Source organism: Doryrhamphus excisus, linkage group LG19, assembly GCF_037039965.1.
Source record: "Doryrhamphus excisus strain RoL-2023G ecotype Guam linkage group LG19, RoL_Dexc_Guam_v1.1, whole genome shotgun sequence".
Taxonomy (NCBI): Eukaryota; Metazoa; Chordata; class Actinopteri; order Syngnathiformes; family Syngnathidae; genus Doryrhamphus; species Doryrhamphus excisus.
In genome coordinates, this window is record NC_136375.1 from 2,536,312 (window position 1) to 2,555,925 (window position 19,614).

Genomic DNA, 19,614 nt, shown 5'->3' on the forward strand with positions numbered 1-19,614 from the left:
TCACAAAAACTAGTTGCAGTATAAGATAATAATATACATTTTTAATAGAAATGATGAAAAGTAGTAATATGACATAACAATGTCATGAAGATGTTTTAAAAAGCGTTTTTTTTCAAATCAACTTGTCAACGACATAAACGACAAGTATTGATAGAGTAAATGTATACTGTGTACTACATACCAGCGTCTGGTTGTGTACTTCCTATCGCGCCACGGAAGGAGGATTCATTTCCGGTCTACTTCCGGTTTGCTGTTTATTTAAAAGTACAATGACCAAAAAATTTAATTAAAATCAACTTGTTAACGACATAAACTACAAGTATTGATAGAGTAAAACTATACCGTGTACTACATACCAGCGTCTGGTTGTGTACTTCGTGTCGCGCCACAGAAGGAGGATTCATTTCCGGTCTACTTCCGGTTTGCGGTTTATTTAAAAGTACAATGACCAAAAAATTTAATTAAAATCAACTTGTTAACAACATAAACTACAAGTATTGATAGAGTAAAACTATACCGTGTACTACATACCAGCGTCTGGTTGTGTACTTCGTGTCGCGCCACAGAAGGAGGATTCATTTCCGGTCTACTTCCGGTTTGCTGTTTATTTAAAAGTACAATGACCAAAAAATTTAATTAAAATAAACTTGTCAACGACATAAACGACAAGTATTTATAGAGTAAAACTATACTGTGTACTACATACCGGCGTCTGGTTGTGTACTTCGTGTCGCGCCACGGCTGGAGGATTCATTTCCGGTCTACTTCCGGTTTGCTGTTTATTTATTTGACCAAAAAATGTAATTAAAATAAACTTGTCAACGACATAAACGACAAGTACAAAATATAATCTATAATAAATAATAATAAAATAATAAATAAAATTAATTAATAATACATATTAAACTATTACTTTCGTAACTTTTGATAGCGTTTTCCCTCACTGGATGCAATTCTCAATAAAGCCACTAGATGGCAGCACGTGAAAGCTCCCCAGGGAGAAGTTATACATCATATGAACTGAAGTATTGGGACACGTGATCAGTACGCCGCCGATAGGTCTCAGGATATTTGACCACATAATCTAGCTTGTTTTATGCTTATCTTATCTATATATTATCTACATATATATATTTATATTTTGCTGTTAATATTTGTATTATAATGGACGTTTTGGGGCATGTCATTTTAAGCTTTTATAATTTTTTTTTCTTAACAGAAGTCTTTGTTTTGTTTCTTTAAATTCACAGTTTATGTTTACTATTTTTTGTTATGGAGGACAATTTTGGTGGACCTTGTATTACTTTTTAATGTCCCTTTTATGGAGTGTTGACTCAATTTTTTAAAATGAATTACACATATTAAAATATTTATATTAATATTAATTATTAATAATATACATAATCAATTTATTTCAGTCAATATTTTAATCAATACATCATTTACAACCCAAAAATTGACTGAAAAAAATTGAAATATTTTTCCAAACTTTATTTAAAAACAATGAAAGACATTCAAGCTTGAAACAATCCTTAATATCTGTATGGTTAAATAGAACGTAAGTCAAATATTTTTTATGGCATTTTTTAAATGAAGTTTTGACTGAAATGATTATTTTTTTCACAATCCCTAAATCATTTTTTTTTCTAAAATATATTTTTCCATATAATATTCTCTAAAAACATTCTTTAGAACCCAAAAATGTGTGTTTTTTCGTTTATTTCCATTTCTTCAGAATGTAAATTTGGAATTTTCAATTTTTTAAAACAAACTGTGGATTGAATCAAAGTTTTCTTAATTTACAAAAGAACATTGACATGAAATTTGTCAACATTTTCAGCATATCAATCAGAAAAAGCATGATTTTATTTTCTAAAAGTAATATTGATGTTGTTTTTGTTTTGTTTGCTGAGTATGTTTTTTCCAAACTTTATTTAAACACACAGTGCAACATTGTTGAGGCGTTTGTGTACAGCAGTGAGAAGCGTTAAAAAAGACAAAACGTTGATGGTCGTGTGAAGCGAGGGATCTTTCCGGGGTCGAAACGTGAATCATATTTGCAGATCAGAAGAATAATCCTGTCAGCAGATAGCGGTCCCCTCAAGGGGGGACCCCAGACCCCTTAGAGGAGGGCGAATGTTGTGTTGACGCAGGGGCGGGGGGCGCAGCGATGTCATCCAGTTGTCCCTCCCCCTTTCAATCCCATTTAAGGAAGCCGTTAGCGCTAGCCATCCAGCCCCTCCTCGCTCTGCCCCTGGAAGCGTCCACCCAGGGGCTGGACCACATGTCCTCCGGCCCCTGGTGGACGCGCAGGCGCAGCGCGTTTCGGATGACGAGGCGCTCCACGATGAAAGAGGCGCAGAACCACAGCAGCGCGTACTCGGCGGTGATCAGGCCCAGGAAGTTGTAGCGGAACGCCGAGTAGTCCCAGGGACAGGCGTTGAACTGGCGCAGCAGCAACCCGGTGCCCAGCTCCCACATGTACGTCCACAGCGTGTAGATGAGGCAGCGCACCATTACGGGGCAGCGCCCCCGCAGGTGCAGGTACATGCGCTCAACCATGAGGATGCACGTGCCGTAGATGAAGAGCGCCCACACGCTGGTCACGCCCGGGAACTTCCAATTACGCTGAGCGGCGAACTCCCACGCCGCCGTGAACATGACCTCGCAGAAGTAGCCGTGGATGGCGTACAGGTACCAGCGCGCCAGCGGCGGCAGAGGCAGGGGCGGCTGCAGGATGGCCATGGTCGCCATTGCTCGAGACCTCGATGCAGGCTTTCGTTCTGGGAAGGGAAGAACGCCACAAGGATCAAACCACAAAACAATGTCACCTCACCTCAACAAAAACATGGGGTCCTCGACTTGCACCACTACGTCACTCACCGTGAACCAGTATCCTGTCTATCAATAAAACCTATATTTGACATACACATATCCGCCTACCTAAAAAACACCCCCCTAATATGGGTCACTTGACCCAACAATGAAAGCAAAGCAGCAACAAAAGAGTTCCAGGGGGCCCAAGATGGTTTCTTCCAAGCAGGAACCAAAACATGGCTCCGGTCCAGCGTGGCTCCACGGGGGATTAGCACATTTCTCCCAAACAAGGAAGCGTTCATGAGAGTCCTTGGACTGACTGACCTCTGTAAAACCACCAACACCGTTTTTGGGGAAAAACTTCAGGCTAAGCTAACAACTACCACAGCAAACGTCTCTGAGAAAGGATTTTAGCTTAGCTAACAAGCACAGCAAACAGCTTTTAGCATAGTTGCTAACAGTAACAGATAATAATGGAAAAGCAAATTAGCATCTTGTAAGACCTTGATGCTAACTAATGACAGACACTACAAAACTAAAAAGTTAAGTTTTTGGCAGCTTTAGCGACCAATGTCGAGGGGGAAACGTGCTAGTTAAATATAGCTTCATGCTAACTATAACAAACCCGAAAATTATAGATGGTTTTAGTGGCTGACGGTAAGAGGAAATGGTTAGCAACTTCACTAGCGTACCTCTGAAAGTACTAGCTAATCATAACTTCATGCTAACCATGATAAAACGGTCATTTTTGTCCATTAATTGCAATTGTTGTTAGCTACCTAGCAAAGGTGGTAAAAAAAACTGATGGAAAAAATGGTGATCAAAATCAGAAGAAATGGTTAGCATGTTGTTGCACGTTGATGCTAACTGATGATAAACAGTCTTGGGCCACTAAATATGTAAAATACATATTTGTTTTTGACAGTTTTAGCAACCAACATTGGGGGGAAATACTTAGCAACTTCACTAGCGTACCTCTGAAAGTGCTAGCTAATCATAACTTCATGCTAACCATGATAAAAAGGTTACGGTACGCTAACAACTACCACAGCAAAAAATATTTCAGCTAGGAAAAGTGCTAGTTAAATATAGCTTGATGCTAACTATAACAACAAAATGTACATATCAACGATGGCTAACAATTCTGTGCTAAAAAATGTTTAACTTCAAAATCGAACAACGTTGCTTGGCCCTAAAATAATAGACGGTTTTAGTGACTGATGGTAAGGAGAAATGGTTAGCAACGTTAGCAACTTCACTAGCGTACTGCTTCATCGTATCTTGATGCTAACTATGATAAAGGGGTCTTCCAAACTTCCAGGGTTTCAATAAAATATACATTTTGACCCGTCTTTTGCACTTAATGCTAGCTACCTAGCAAACGTGGCTAACAATTCTGATGAAAAATGGTTATTGAATCAAAAAAAAATTATTATCGTCTTGCTACACTTTAATGCTAACCAATGATTTAGTGGGCCACTAAAAATAAAAAACATTTGTTTTGGACTGTAAAGGTAAACAACTTCAGTAGCATACCTCGGAAAGTACTAGCTAATCATAACTTCATGCTAACCATGATAAAAAGGTCATTTTTGTCCATAGATTGCAATTGTTGTTAGCTACCTAGCAAAGGTGGCAAAAATGCTGATGGAAAAAATGGTTATCAGCTTCAAAATCAGAAGAAATTGTTAGCATTTTGTTACATCTTGATGCTAACTGATGATAAAACAGTCTAGGGTCATTAAAAATATAAAATATGTATTTGTTTTGGACAGTTTAAGCAACCAACATTGGGGGGAAATGCTTAGCAACTTTACTAGCGTACCTCTGAAAGTGCTAGCTAATCATAACTTCATGCTAACCATGATAAAAGTGTATTCCGAAACTCAATTGATTAAATAAAAGGTCAATTTTTACAGTTTTTGGCACTTGTTGCTATCTACCAGGCGCCAAAAAAATCTAAATGCTAATGACGATGATAAAACAGTTTTGGGTCATTAAAAATATAAAATATTTGTTTTGGGCAGTTTAAGCTGCAAGAAAAAATCAGTTAGCAACTTGTTAGACGTTGATGCTAACTGATAAACAGACTAAGGTTGTTTTTGATAGCATTGGCAAATAACAGCAAAGGGGAAATGGATAGCAACTCCTTTGAATGTGCTAGCTGGACGTACCCGGATGCTAACTAACTATAGATGGAGCTTTTCGAACTAGCTAATAACAACTAGCTATATCATATCTCTGTGTATGCTAGCTACACTTTCATGCTAGATGACTGATAGTGACCCTGCTAGAAAAACCAGTATAGACCAGCTACCAGCATGACCGACATATGTTGTGTTTTCGTGTTGGTATGCTGGTCCTGTAGACCAGTTTAGACCAGCTACCAGCATGACCAGCATATGTTGTGTTTTTGTGCTGGTCAGACCAACATAGACCAGCATGTCGTGTTTTCATCTGCAGACCAGTTTAGACCAGCTACCAACATAGACCAGCATATGTTGTGTTTTTGTCTGCAGACCAGTTTAGACCAGCTACCAGCATAGACCAGTATATGTTGTGTTTTCATGCTGGTTAGACCAGCTTAGACCAGCTACCAGCATGACCACCATATGTCGTGTTTTCATCTGCAGGACCAGTTTAGACCAGCTACCAGCATGACCGACATATGTTGGGTATGCTGGTCCTGCAGACCAGTTTAGACCAGCTACCAACATAGACCAGCATATGTTGTGTTTTCGTCTGCAGAACCAGTTTAGACCAGCTACCAACATAGACCAGCATATGTTGTGTTTTCGTCTGCAGGACCAGTTTAGACCAGCTACCAGCATGACCGACATATGTTGTGTTTTCATGCTGGTATGCTGGTCCTGCAGACCAGTTTAGACCAGCTACCAACATAGATCAGCATATGTTGTGTTTTCATGCTGGTCAGACCAGCTTAGACCAGCTACCAGCATGACCAGCATATGTCGTGTTTTTTGTCTGCAGACCAGTTTAGACCAGCTACCAGCATGGCCGACATATGTTGTGTTTTCATGCTGGTATGCTGGTCCTGCAGACCAGTTTAGACCAGCTACCAACATAGACCAGCATATTTTGTGTTTTCGTCTGCAGGACCAGCTTGGACCAACTACCAGCATAGACCAGTATATGTTGTGTTTTCATGCTGGTCAGACCAGCTTAGACCAGCTACCAACATAGACCAGTATATGTTGTGTTTTCATCTGCAGGACCAGCTTAGACCAGCTACCAGCATGACCACCATATGTCGTGTTTTCATCTGCAGGACCAGTTTAGACCAGCTACCAGCATGACCGACATATGTTGGGTATGCTGGTCCTGCAGACCAGTTTAGACCAGCTACCAACATAGACCAGCATATGTTGTGTTTTCGTCTGCAGAACCAGTTTAGACCAGCTACCAACATAGACCAGCATATGTTGTGTTTTTGTCTGCAGGACCAGTTTAGACCAGCTACCAGCATGACCGACATATGTTGTGTTTTCATGCTGGTATGCTGGTCCTGCAGACCAGTTTAGACCAGCTACCAACATAGAGCAGCATATGTTGTGTTTTTGTCTGCAGGACCAGCTTAGACCAGCTACGAGCATATGTTGTGTTTTCATGCTGGTCAGACCAGCTTAGACCAGCTACCAGCATAGACCAGCATATGTTGTGTTTTCATCTGCAGGACCAGCTTAGACCAGCTACCAGCATGACCAACATATGTTGTGTTTTCATGCTGGTCCTGCAGACCAGTTTAGACCAGCTACCAACATGACCAGCATATGTTGTATTTTGTGCTGGTCAGACCAGCTTAGACCAGCTACCAGCATAGACCAGCATATGTCGTGTTTTCGTCTACAGACCAGTTTAGACCAGCTACCAGCATAGACCAGCATATGTCGTGTTTTCGTCTGCAGACCAGTTTAGACCAGCTACCAGCATAGACCAGCATATGTCGTGTTTTCGTCTGCAGACCAGCTTAGACCAGCTACCAGCATAGACCAGCATATGTCGTGTTTTCGTCTGCAGACCAGTTTAGACCAGCTACCAGCATAGACCAGCATACGTATGTCGTGTTTTCGTCTGCAGACCAGTTTAGACCAGCTACCAACATAGACCAGCATATGTCGTGTTTTCGTCTGCAGACCAGTTTAGACCAGCTACCAGCATAGACCAGCACGACAACACAACATATGCTGGTCATGCTAGTTTTCCCAGCAGGGAACGGTTAGCATACCCACCTTTCAGCATGTGAAGTACGCCTGGATGCTAACTGGCGAGAAACGTTCCCCAAAAGATCACAAAAGTTTGCTTTCGACCGCTTTAGCGGCGGACGTTGAGGTGGAAATGGTTAGCACACCTGGAGACATGCTAGCTGACTCGTCACAAAGAAGCTCCGCCCCCCCCAAAAAAACACAACCATTTTTTGACTACCTGGAATTGTTGCTAACTGCTCTGGATGGAAAAGTTGATACACATTCCGTGCACGAATTCCATGCTAAAGTCCACCTGCACGGAATACCCAACAAGGCCTTGAGCTCAGCGATGACGTCCATCGCGGTGATGTCATAGAGCCAGCTAATGTTTGTAACAATGGCGACTAAAAGTCATGTTGCGCAATAACAACGTGTGGCTCACAGCGGCTAAGAAATGCCAAACGTTTTGTGCCGACTTGCTAATGAATTGATTGCTTTTCCCGGGAATTGACGAGGATTATTGATCCGATATTTACTTAGCCGGCCGGAACACCGTAAAGTGCATTTGTTCACCGCCGCAGATCATAATAACACAAACTGCAGTCGTGTGGCGCCCTGATTCGGGGGAAATGTTGACATATGAGAATGAAGTTAATTAATTCATCTTAGGCATAGCCGAGGGCAGCTATTTGGGGGCTTGTGTCCATGCTATGTCAATGGTTGGAATTGTTGAATCATAAAAATCATGGAATGCTATTGTTTGTCTTTTTAAGACTTACATAGATATATCGACTTATTATAGCTAAAAACGTCTATCTGCAATTTCATATTTGTCATTCATTCTGAGTTAACTATGGACAAAAGGCGATTAATCGTAAAATGAGAATAGGCTTTTTTTTTTTAATTCTTAGAATAGGCTTTTTTCATGAAAAAAAAGTTGGGAAATGTTGTGTTTATGAAATCACAAAAAAAATTGTTTTTTCTATTCAATTTAGCTGTTAAATTAAAGAAAATTTATATTTATTTAGATGTAAAAAAATAATATTAATATTTTGCTTTTTTTAATGCAAGAGAATAGGCTTTTTTAATGAAAAAAAAGTTGGGAAATGTTGTGTTTATGAAATCACAATACAATAATTTTTTTTTTATTCAATTTAGCTGTTAAATTAAAAAAATATATATTTAGTTAGATGTAAAAAATTAGAATATTTTGCTTTTTTTAATGCAAGAGAATAGGCTTTTTTAATGAAAAAAAAGTTGGAAATGTTGTGTTTATGAAATCACAATACAAGAAAATGTTGTTTTTTCTATTCAATTTAGCTGTTAAATTAAAAATATATATATTTAGTTAGATGTAAAAAATAATATTAATATTTTGCCTTTTTTAATGCAAGAGAATAGACTTTTTAATAAAAAAAAGTTGGAAATGTTGTGTTTATGAAATCACAATACAAGAATTTTTTTTATTCAATTTAGGTGTTAAATTAAAAAAAAATTCTATTTAGTTAGATGTAAAAAATAATATTAATATTTTGCCTTTTTTAATGCAAGAGAATAGGCTTTTTTAATGAAAAAAAAGTTGGGAAATGTTGTGTTTATGAAATCACAATACAAGAAAATTTTGTTTTTTCTATTCAATTTACCCGTTAAATTAAAGAAATTTATATTTAGTTAGATGTAAAAAATAATATTAATATTTTGCCTTTTTTTAATGCAAGAGAATAGGCTTTTTTAATGAAAAAAAGTTGGGAAATGTTGTGTTTATGAAATCACAATACAAGAAAATTTCGTTTTTTCTATCCAAGTTAGCTGTTGAATTAAAAAAAATTATATTTAGTTAGATGTAAAAAATAATATTAATATTTAACTTTTTTTAATGCAAGAGAATAGGCTTTTTTAATGAAAAAAAAATTTGGGAAATGTTGTGTTTATGAAATCACAATACAAGAAAATTTTGTTTTTTCTACTCAATTTACCCGTTAAATTAAAGAAATTTATATTTAGTTAGATGTAAAAAATAATATTAATATTTTGCCTTTTTAATGCAAGAGAATAGGCTTTTTTAATGTAAAAAAAGTTGGGAAATGTTGTGTTTATGAAATCACAATACAAGAAAATTTTGTTTTTTCTATTCAATTTAGCTGTTAAATTAAAAAAATTATATTTAGTTAGATGTAAAAAATAATATTAATATTTTGCATTTTTTAATGCAAGAGAATAGGCTTTTTTAATGACAAAAAAAGTTGGGAAATGTTGTGTTTATGAAATCACAATACAAGAAAATTTTGTTTTTTCTATTCAATTTACCCGTTAAATTAAAGAAATTTATATTTAGTTAGATGTAAAAAATAATATTAATATTTTGCCTTTTTTTAATGCAAGAGAATAGGCTTTTTTAATGAAAAAAAGTTGGAAATGTTGTGTTCATGAAATCACAATACAAGCTGTTAAATTAAAGAAAAAATAGTGAAAATAATTGTTATATTTTAAAAGAAAATCTAAGTCGCAGTATAAGGTAATAATATACATTTTAATAGAAATTATGAAAAGTAGTAATATGAGAAAAATTTGAAAAATTTGTAATGAATTTGTACTCTGACAAATAAAAGTATTTTATGTGAATAAAGTCATTTTTCAAAAGTCTTAATGACACAAAAATCATAATACTATGAAGAAAAAACGTACCTACTAATAAGAGAAAAAAAAATCGAAAAATTTGAGAAAAAGTCATGATATGAGGAAAAAATATGGTAAATTCTTTGTGGAAAGATGTAAGATGAGAAAATTTTAATAATAATAACTGTATATTTAATTATATGGAAAAAAATAATATTAATATTTTGCCTTTATTTTTAAAAAATGACTGCTGACTTGAACATTTTGCTGTTTTTTTTTTTTTTTTGGTAAAATGATATTTTTAGATAAAATTACACAAATGGCCCCCGGGCTGCACTTTGGACACCTCTATGCTATATACGCTAATCAAGTAGTCCAAATGTCTGATATTCCATAAACAATAATGCATATACAACAGCTTCACAATATGGGTGAATAATAATATAATAATAAGAGAAGATTAGCTTCATAAGAAATTAGCTTCATAAGATTAGTTAGCATAAGAAATGGCCAAAATAAAAGCACAAGGTGTTTTTGGTTGCGGTTTTCCGCTCCGCCCGCACATTTGCATTAAAGCCGGACCCCAAGTACCGCAGCAGCGCGGTATGGAACTTGCGCCGGTCTATTTTCTAACAGGTGCATCTGGCAACCCGAGCAGCTTTATAGTGTTTGCACGAGGCCGCTACAAGTCCGTTTTTTGGGATGTTTCATTTCAAGGTACACAACCTCCGGGAATGCCGCGTCTCTCCGGGGAATGACTCATCCGCATGCTTACCGCCACGGTCGGGGGCTGGGGGGCTCCGCAGCGGCTCTCCTCGCCACACGACGCCGGGGGAAGGTGCTCGATTTGCGGCTGTCAGCGGCAGCAACAGGGGCTCCTTCCCTCCGATGGAAGCGGACACATTTTACTTTTACCGCATCATCATCATCATCATCATCATCATCATCATCATAAGCAGCATCAGCATCAGCTCACACGCGCACATGCATCTTGCACACACACGCACGCACACGCACATCCTGCATCTTTTTCTTAACCGCTTGTCTGCCGGAGCGGTCGCTGTAACGGCGCCCTCTGGCGGTCGGCGTGGGTACAACAGTTTAATACAAGTTCTCATAAAGTGAGCGATAAAATTCATGAAATTATGACTTTTCTGTACATTTACAACTCTATATTTTTTTTATTATTTTATGATTCATTTTATTTAATAAGAATTCAGTTGTATTCAAATAACATTTGTATTTAAAAAATATATTTTTGTCCCCTTAAAATATTAAAAAAAAAAAAAAATCTTATAAAATGTATTTTGGCTGACCAAAAATTTTGACTTTTATTAAATTTTTTCTCTAAATATTTCTGTAAAATTAAAAGGTTCCAATTTTTTTTAGCACAGAACCTGGCATCACATTTACCGCTTCATTCTTTAATCTAACATTTATCTCCACTAAAGTAGGACAAATTTGTTCTTAGATAATCATATACGATAAAGAACATTTTCATGAAATTATTACTATTTCTAGGACAATTTATTTGCTATATTATTTCTATGCTATCCAATACAACTTTTTCTTCTAAAATTGTCCTAAAAAAACAAAACTCAACTAAATAATAAACCGGTTGTCCTCCTAAAATTGCAGAATTGTTCTTATTTTCATTGTAAAAGCACTTTTTTTTTTTTACAAATATTTTTTTTTCTAAAATTGTCCTAAAAAAATTTATGTATAAATAAATAAAATGTAAAAAAATATATAAATTACCGAATTGTTCTGGTATATACACTTTTTTAAAATTTCTAAAATTTTCTTTAAAATCATTGTCCTAAAAACAGTAAAGAAATAAATTTTTAATGAATTGGCTGTCCTTGTAAAATTACACAATTGTTGTATTTTTTTTTTAATAGTAGTAGTCACACATTTTTTTTTTTAAACAAAATTTTTTAAAATTGTCCTAAAACAAAAAAAAAACTTGGGTATTTGTCATTTTCCAATATTACAACTTAAAGTTAGACTCTGCCATAATTTTCCCATATTTTTTATTCTATTTATCATTATATTATTGTGACATATTTCAGGAGAAACTAAGACTTTTTCTGCCTTTTCCGGAAAGGACTTTCTTCAGGGTTCTGATTGGCTGCCATAATATTTTCATGTGCATCAGAATTTAAAGAGACATACACCAAGTAATAAAAGGGGCGGGTCCAGGAATGAATGTTGAGTTTTTTTTTTTAATGACATTATCGAAGCATAGATGCATTACTTGTGAAAAAGGTAGAAAAAACAGCCAGTCTTTCTCAATAAGTTAAACCTCTCGGGGGCCAAAGAGCACGGGCGGCCGGCTCACCAAACAAGATTCCCAATAAAGCCTTCAAATTGGACGACGACGACAAAAAAAAAAAAAAATTACGAGGAGTTAACTGATGTCAGGAAAGAAAAGTGCATCTCCTTGAGGGAATAACAAAAAAAAAAATAGCGTACAAGTTTGCAAGTGGTTTATGTTACAGTCTTCCGCCCTTTTTCCACAGGGCTTATTTTTTTTATACAAGCATTCCTCATCCTTTCATCGCTGAACAATAAGCGGAATCATCGTTGGTTAAAAAAAAAAAAAAAAAAGAGAAAGAGGAGGAGGAAAAGAAGAAGTTGGACATTGTAATAATAATTAGAAGAAGAAGAAAGAAGAAGAATGGAAGTACTAAAGAGTCCTGTACAAAGTGATGGACCACCAGGAGCCTGAAGGACATCAGCGTCTCCTTCCAGCAGCACCCGGCTCACCTTCTTCTCCTTTCTGCTCTCACGGCGCCCTCTGCTGGCAACAAGGAAAACACACCCGGATCACGTCATCACCGTTTAGGCTACTTTTGGCGGAAATTAGCTTTTATGACTTGGAGTACTTCACTTTTTTGGATTTTTTGGGATTTATTTTTGTCGACTTTTCCTCCGTCAAATATAAAAACTAGTTCTGTATAAACTCAGGAATTTTTTTTTTTAATCTAAAAATTGCCACTTTTTACTCAAAATATAGAAACTTTATTGCAAGTCTTTATTTATGTAAAATTCCTTAAATTACATTTTTTTAAAATAAATAAATAAAATAAAAAATAAAATAAACTACAATAAAGTAAAATTCCGACATAATTGACAAAACCAAAATATTTTCTTTGTATTATTGCATGTTGGAAAGCTAATCTTCACAAAAAATATAACACATAAATATTTGGCACTTCATAAAAAATAAAATAAAGACACTTTTTACTCAAAATATTGAAACTTTATATTAAGTCTTTCTTCCTCATCACGTCATAACTTTTTTTTTTTTACATGAAATAACTACAATAAAGTAAAATTCTGACTTAATTATTGACAAAACCAAAATGTTTTTTTGTATTATTACAGATTGGAAAGCTGTTCTTCCCAAAACATAACACAAAAACATTTGGCATTTTTTAAATTATTTATTTATTTTATATTATCTTTATATTATTTTATTTTTATATTATTTTATTTTTATATTTTTATATTGTTTTATTTATTTTATATTATATTATTTATATATTATTTTATTTGATATTATTTTATATTATTTTTATATTGTTTTATTTTTATATTATTTTATATTATTTTTATATTGTTTTACTTTTATATTATTTTATTTTATTTTATATTGTTTTATTTTTATATTATTTTATTTTATATTATTTTATATTATTTCATATTATTTTATTTTATATTATTTTATTTTTATATTGTTTTATTTATTTTATATTATTTTATTTTTATATTATTTTATTTTTATATTGTTTTACTTTTATATTATTTTATTTTATATTTTATATTATTTCATATTATTTTATTTTATATTATTTTTATATTATTTTATTTTTAGTTTTATTTATTTTACATTATATTATTTATATATTATTTTATTTGATATTATTTTTATATTGTTTTATTTTTATATTATTTTATTTTATATTATTTTATATTATTTCATATTATTTTATTTTATATTATTTTATTTTTATATTGTTTTATTTATTTTATATTATTTTATTTTTATATTATTTTATTTTTATATTATTTTATTTTTATATTATTTTATTTTTATTTAAACATTTATGGCTTTATTTTCATACAATTTTTAGGGGGAATTTTTCTTTTTTTTTTAACCAATCAGTGAGCTTAGCCCCGCCCTTCAGGTTCTGCTTGGCACCCCAACAAATGTTACGCTAAGTACCGGATGAGAGCATGCTGGTGGTCTGCACTGACCTGGGCGGGGGTGGGATGTACGATGGAGGACGTCCCCCTGCGGAGCGTTCAGTCCAGCTCGTGTACCTCGTCCTGCATGGCAGCCGAGGCCCGGCCCATTTCACTCATGCGTTTGGCCATGATGTCCCAGGTCAGGGCTTTGGATTTGGTGCCTGCAAAGCAGCGTTAGAACACGTTAGAACACGTTAGAACATGTTAGAACATGTTAGAACATGTTAGAACATGTTAGCACTATTGGAAGGACGAAGAACAACGATTATTCTGCCCCCTGGTGGAAGGAAAAAGTCTTATACGACCCTGAACATGAATCTATTCATAACACAGTTTTAGCGCAATCATAATAATCAATAATAAGAGATTTTCAGAATAAAGTGGCGAATTTAGGAGAATAAAGTGTTGATATGAGGTATGATGATATTTAATATTTATTAATATTTATTTTATTTATTTGAAATTTGTATTATTTTAATTAATTATTAATTTATTATATAACATTTCATTTTATTTTAAATTTTATTTTAAAAATAATTTTCTTTAATTAATTAATTAATTAATTTTTTATTAATTAATTAAAAAATACATTTCGTTTTTTATATATTCTATAAATTTATTAATTATTTTTAATAAATTTCCTTGAAATCACCTGTTTTACATTTTCTACATTGTCAAAATATGCAATTAGTTTAATACGCCATCATAACGGCATTGCCTGAGACAGCCATGAAAAAGGGGGGGGTACTTATGTGACCTTTGGCCTTGGGCAAAGGTACCGGTAATGGAACTTTTTTTCTTGTGAATTTACGACTGTATATCTGTAAATTTATGATTTTTTTTTCTTGGAAAATGCATGACTTTATTATTGTAAAAATGCAAGATTTTATTCATAAATTTGTATTTTTTATTCTAATGAATTTGGGAATTTTTTTCTTAAAATTTACCATTTTATTTACTTTTATTTGTGATTTTTATTCTTTTTATTTGGGAACTTTTTTTCTTGTAAATTTACCATTTTATTCTCATAAATTTATGACTTTATTCTTGTAATATTAGAATTACAAGAATAAAGAATTTACAGAATTTACAGCAACATGTCACATTATTTTAATATGCTGTTGGAACAGGCATTACCTGAGACAGCTATGAAAAGGGGGGGTACTTATGTAACCTTTGGCCTTGGGCAAAGGTACCGGTAATAACTTTTATCTTGTGAATTTACAACTGTATACATGTAAATTTATGATTTTTTTTCTGGGAAAATGCACGACTTTATTCTTGTAAAAATGCAAGATTTTATTCATAAATTTGTGATTTTTTTCTTTTTATTTGGGAACTTTTTTCTTGTAAATTTACAATTTTATTCTCATAAATTTATGACTTTATTCTTGTAATATTAGAATTACAAGAATAAAGAATTTACAGCAACATGTCAGATTATTTTAATACGCTGTTGGAACAGGCATTGCCTGAGACAGCTATGAAAAGGGGGGGGGTACTTATGTAACCTTTGGCCTTGGGCAAAGGTACCGGTAATATTAAAACTTTTATCTTGTGAATTTATGACTGTATATCTGTAAATTTTTTTTTTTTCTTGGAAAATGCACGACTTTATTCTTGTAAAAATGCAAGATTTTATTCATAAATTTGTGATTTTTTTTCTTTTTATTTGGGAACTTTTTTCTTGTAAATTTACAATTTTATTCTCATAAATTTATGACTTTATTCTTGTAATATTAGAATTACAAGAATAAAGAATTTACAGCAACATGTCAGATTATTTTAATACGCTGTTGGAACAGGCATTGCCTGAGACAGCTATGAAAAGGGGGGGGGGGTACTTATGTGACATTTGGCCTTGGGTAAATGTAATATGACTTTTTTGTTTCTCTTAAATGTACAACTTTTGTTAATTTACAACTTTGTTCTCATGAATGTACAACTTAATATTTAATTCATATATTTAATATATTTTATATACATTTAATATTAATATTCGGCACTGTCACAAGGCACCATGTCGTCAATCAAATCCCGCCATTTTTCATTCAGGGATCTCCTTCCATGTGTACCTAATGAAGTGTCCGATGAGTGGATGCTGGACAAACGGTGAAAAAAAAGAAAATGACGCCAATGTTCATAAACCAGGAATCAAATCCAGAACAAGTCCACCATTTTAGAGCGAAATAAGATCCTTCGCCAGAAAATATGTCATCTTGGCCATCGCCATTCTCGCCGCTACGACGATTCGTCTCTAAATTCGGCCGCGGAACGCTCGTTGCCTCGTGTTCCTGGCTCTCGCTCCTGATCCGCCAGGCTGTCTCTTCCCCCTCGTTGGGTCCACAGGGGGCGGCCAAAGTAGGACACCCCCCCCCCAAAAACAACTCTTAACCCCTTCAGCCGGAAGCAGTGTTCTAAAAAGACACATTTCTAAATGACCTCATTTCATATTTCTATGCAGTATTTATTATTATTATTATTATATATCTAAGCAGGAAGTACAATATATACAAACATAACAACGCTGGTCATATCAAATAATTAATTTTTTATTTTTTATGATGGCTATTCCTTCCCATAATTATTGTATTTTTTCCATCATAATATTCTAACTAATTTTTTCCAAAATATTTCCTTATATTAAAAAAAGTTTGTGTAGTTTTTTTCCTACCACTTCATTTGTTTTTGTTTATTATTTGTACCATTTTATTTTTGCCATTGATTCTCATGAAATGGGAACTTTTCTTATAATAAATTAACTTTATTGTTGGTAAAAAATAAAAATAAAAAAAATACTCATTCCAAATTTGTTGTAAAAACTGTATTTCCAAAATATTTTATTTTTTTATTTTATTTTATGACCACATAATTTTTTCGCTAAAAAATTTATAACATAACATCATTACTTTGTTTTTTTTTTATTTTTTCTTATTTTATACATTTTTATTTTATACATTTTTCTGTAAACTTTCCTATTTTTTCCTGCATAATTACAGAAATTTAAAAATAAAATTTGACTATATTCATAAAAGAATTTGGACTGAAGTTCTTCGTTTTTGCAACTTGATTCTGGTCCAATTTTAACTTTTTCCTCTGAATAAAACAACTTAGTTTCAATCATTTTATTCCCCAAAAAACGGTATTTCAAAACATTTTATTCCCCAATTATGACCACACCATTTTTTCACTAAAATTGTTATACCTTGGTACTCATAAAATTATTACTTTGTTTTTGTAATAATGAACTTTATTGTTGGTTAAAAAATATATATACTCCTAATATTCCCAATTTGTTGTAAAAACGGTATTTCAAAACATTTTAATCATTTTATTCCACAATTATGACCACACCATTTTTTCACAAAAAAAAATTATACCTTGGTACTCGTAACATTATTACTTTGTTTTTGTAATAAATTAACTTTATTGTTGGTAAAAAAAAAAAAAACTCATAATATTCCCAATTTGTTGTAAAAACGGTATTTCAAAACATTTTAATCATTTTATTCCCCAATTGTGACCACACCATTTTTTTGCTAAAAATGTTTATACCTTCGTACTACATTATTACTTTTTTTTCTAAAAGTAAAAGTTTATTTTATAAATTTGTTCTGTAAACTTTCCTATTTTTTCCTGCGTAATTAAAAAATGTTAAATAAAATTTGACTATATTCATAAAAGAATTTGTACTGAAGTTCACTGTTTTTGCAACTTTATTCTTGTCCAATTTTAACTTTTTCCTCTGAATATAAACTTTCCTATTTTTTCCTGCGTAATTAAAAAAAATTAAATAAAATTTGACTATATTCGTTAAAAAAAAATTGTACTGAAGTTCACTGTTCACTGCGACTTTAACAACTTTATTCTTGTCCAATTTTAACTTTTTCCTCTGAATAAAAACTTAATAGATGTAAAAAAAAAAACATTTTTACCCCCCCCCACACGGTAATCCAATTTGTACAACTCTTGTATCTCATAACATCAAAAATTTCGTTTTTATATATTATAGATTTTCCTTTCTAATATGAGAAAATTGTTTTTATTTTTCCCATTTTTTCCCATATAAAATTACAAAAATTGAACATTAGAATTATTTATATTATTTATATTAAAAAGAATTAATAATTCTTTTATAATTATTAGAATTATTTTTTATTATTTTGATTTTTTTTTAGCATTTGTACTCAAAATCATTGATTTTAAACTCTCGGAAAATGCAAATCCAATCCAATTCCTAGCATCATTCACTGAAATGTAAGTCAAAGGCGGACGCGCCCCCCGCCCCCCCCGCCCCCTCCCCCGCTAAGCGAGCAAAGAGCAGCCGCCCAAGCAACTCACCATCCAGTCCGTTGTGCTGCTCGTAGCTGCGCTTGCCCAGAATGGTGGGGGAGCCGTTGTTGAGGATGGGGGTGGACTTAATGGGCGTCAGGCTGCCCATGGAGATGGAACCTCCGCGAGTGGGCGGCTCAGCTTTGACCGGACGGGGATGTGCTTCTGTAGACGCATACGAAGAAGGACATAAAAACTTTAGCAGAAAACTTTATTTAAACAAAGTTTTAGTCACAAACAAACATGTCATGTGTTCCTTTCTAAAGGATTCACGTAGAAATCTGTTAACCCTGAATGTTTTGTGTGTGAGTGACAGGTAGAAAAGCTCAGACTCACTACAAAAAGTCATAAAATATCAGTATCAATATCTCGAGACCCCGAATATAAGACAACTTGTCCCAAAAAGTCTTTAGAGCAGGGGCCTCAAACATGCGGCCCGCGGGCCAAATGTGGCCCGCAGGACACTACTTTGAGGCCCCCGCCTTGATATGAAAGTTTAATGTTTGATATGGATGCTGTATGGTATCATGTACCCAGAAAAAATTATTACATTTAATTAATGTTCATGTTAAAGGTTAAATAACTGTTAATAGTTATCCTCCCTATCTGTGTGGAAGTGGTAAGTTTTTGGCTATTTAAGTTGAAAGGAAATAACTTGAAGGCTACCGTTTAGGTCGCTAGCTCTCTAGTTTGCGAGTTAGCATGTGTCTCAAGACCCTGCAGTTGCGCAATATGTTGTAAATAAAAAAATTGAGTTTGAGACCCCTGCTTTAGAGGCTCCAACGGTACCCACCAAGATATCGAACCACAGACTCCAGCGGTTTGCGTTCGGCAGGTTTCAGCGGCAAAGGCTTGCTGGGGTTTTTATCCGGCAACCGCAGGGCACCTGTGAAAACATGGCGGTTGATAATTACGACGCAACGAACACACAAGTGGAAACTATGTCGTCGTCTTACATTCGGCCTTGATGGCGGCCGTGTTGACGGGGAGGTAGGGGTGCCGGGCTAGGTAGCGGGGCTTGATGATGTCCTGGCAGAGGCGGCGCGCCACCCGCGTCAACGTGGTGGTCTGCAGGTAGAAGGCCTGACGGGTCTTCACGGCAAATTTGGGGCTGCCGCTGTGTCGCAGGGGCACCCCGTGGGGGCTCTAATGACACGTGCCGACACTGTTTAGGACCCCTCGCGGATTTTGGATGCGTGTGTTTTTGTTTGAGGTTTACCATGCTGCTGCGGTTTGGGCCCGGTCTCTCCCCGTCCAGCCGAGTCGGCATCTTTAGTCCCCCGTATTTCTTCCAGTACGTCCAGCAGGTGGCGCAGAGCCGACACTGCATGTTGGGGGGTCCCCATGAGTACCATTGGTAGGAACTGCTGGCTGCACACACAATCACAAC

General features: G+C 34.3%; 2 protein-coding genes across 3 annotated transcripts in view; both read right to left on the reverse strand.

Moving 5' to 3' along the window:
- Positions 1-1,606: 1,606 nt before the first annotated feature.
- On the reverse strand, positions 1,607-10,883 carry tmem229b (transmembrane protein 229B). Its single transcript, XM_058057136.2, has 2 exons — positions 10,414-10,883; positions 1,607-2,783 (listed from the first exon to the last, which is right to left on the reverse strand). The coding sequence occupies exon 2, from the start codon at positions 2,752-2,754 to the stop codon at positions 2,197-2,199; it is 558 nt and encodes a 185-aa protein (XP_057913119.1). The 5' UTR covers positions 2,755-2,783; positions 10,414-10,883; the 3' UTR covers positions 1,607-2,196.
- Positions 10,884-11,843: 960 nt separating this feature from the next.
- Positions 11,844-19,614, reverse strand: part of mta1 (metastasis associated 1) — a 37,264-nt gene continuing 29,493 nt past the window's right edge. Inside the window, exons 13-18 of one of the 2 annotated variants that reach the window (XM_078798922.1) lie at positions 19,444-19,595; positions 19,181-19,370; positions 19,018-19,110; positions 18,234-18,389; positions 13,902-14,053; positions 11,844-12,441 (exon numbers count right to left, since the gene is read on the reverse strand). In XM_078798922.1, coding sequence (XP_078655048.1) covers positions 13,950-14,053; positions 18,234-18,389; positions 19,018-19,110; positions 19,181-19,370; positions 19,444-19,595 — 695 coding nt within the window. In that variant the 3' untranslated portion in view covers positions 11,844-12,441; positions 13,902-13,949. The remainder of the gene's footprint in view (positions 12,442-13,901; positions 14,054-18,233; positions 18,390-19,017; positions 19,111-19,180; positions 19,371-19,443; positions 19,596-19,614) is intronic. The other variant, XM_058056335.2, reaches the window with a different exon arrangement.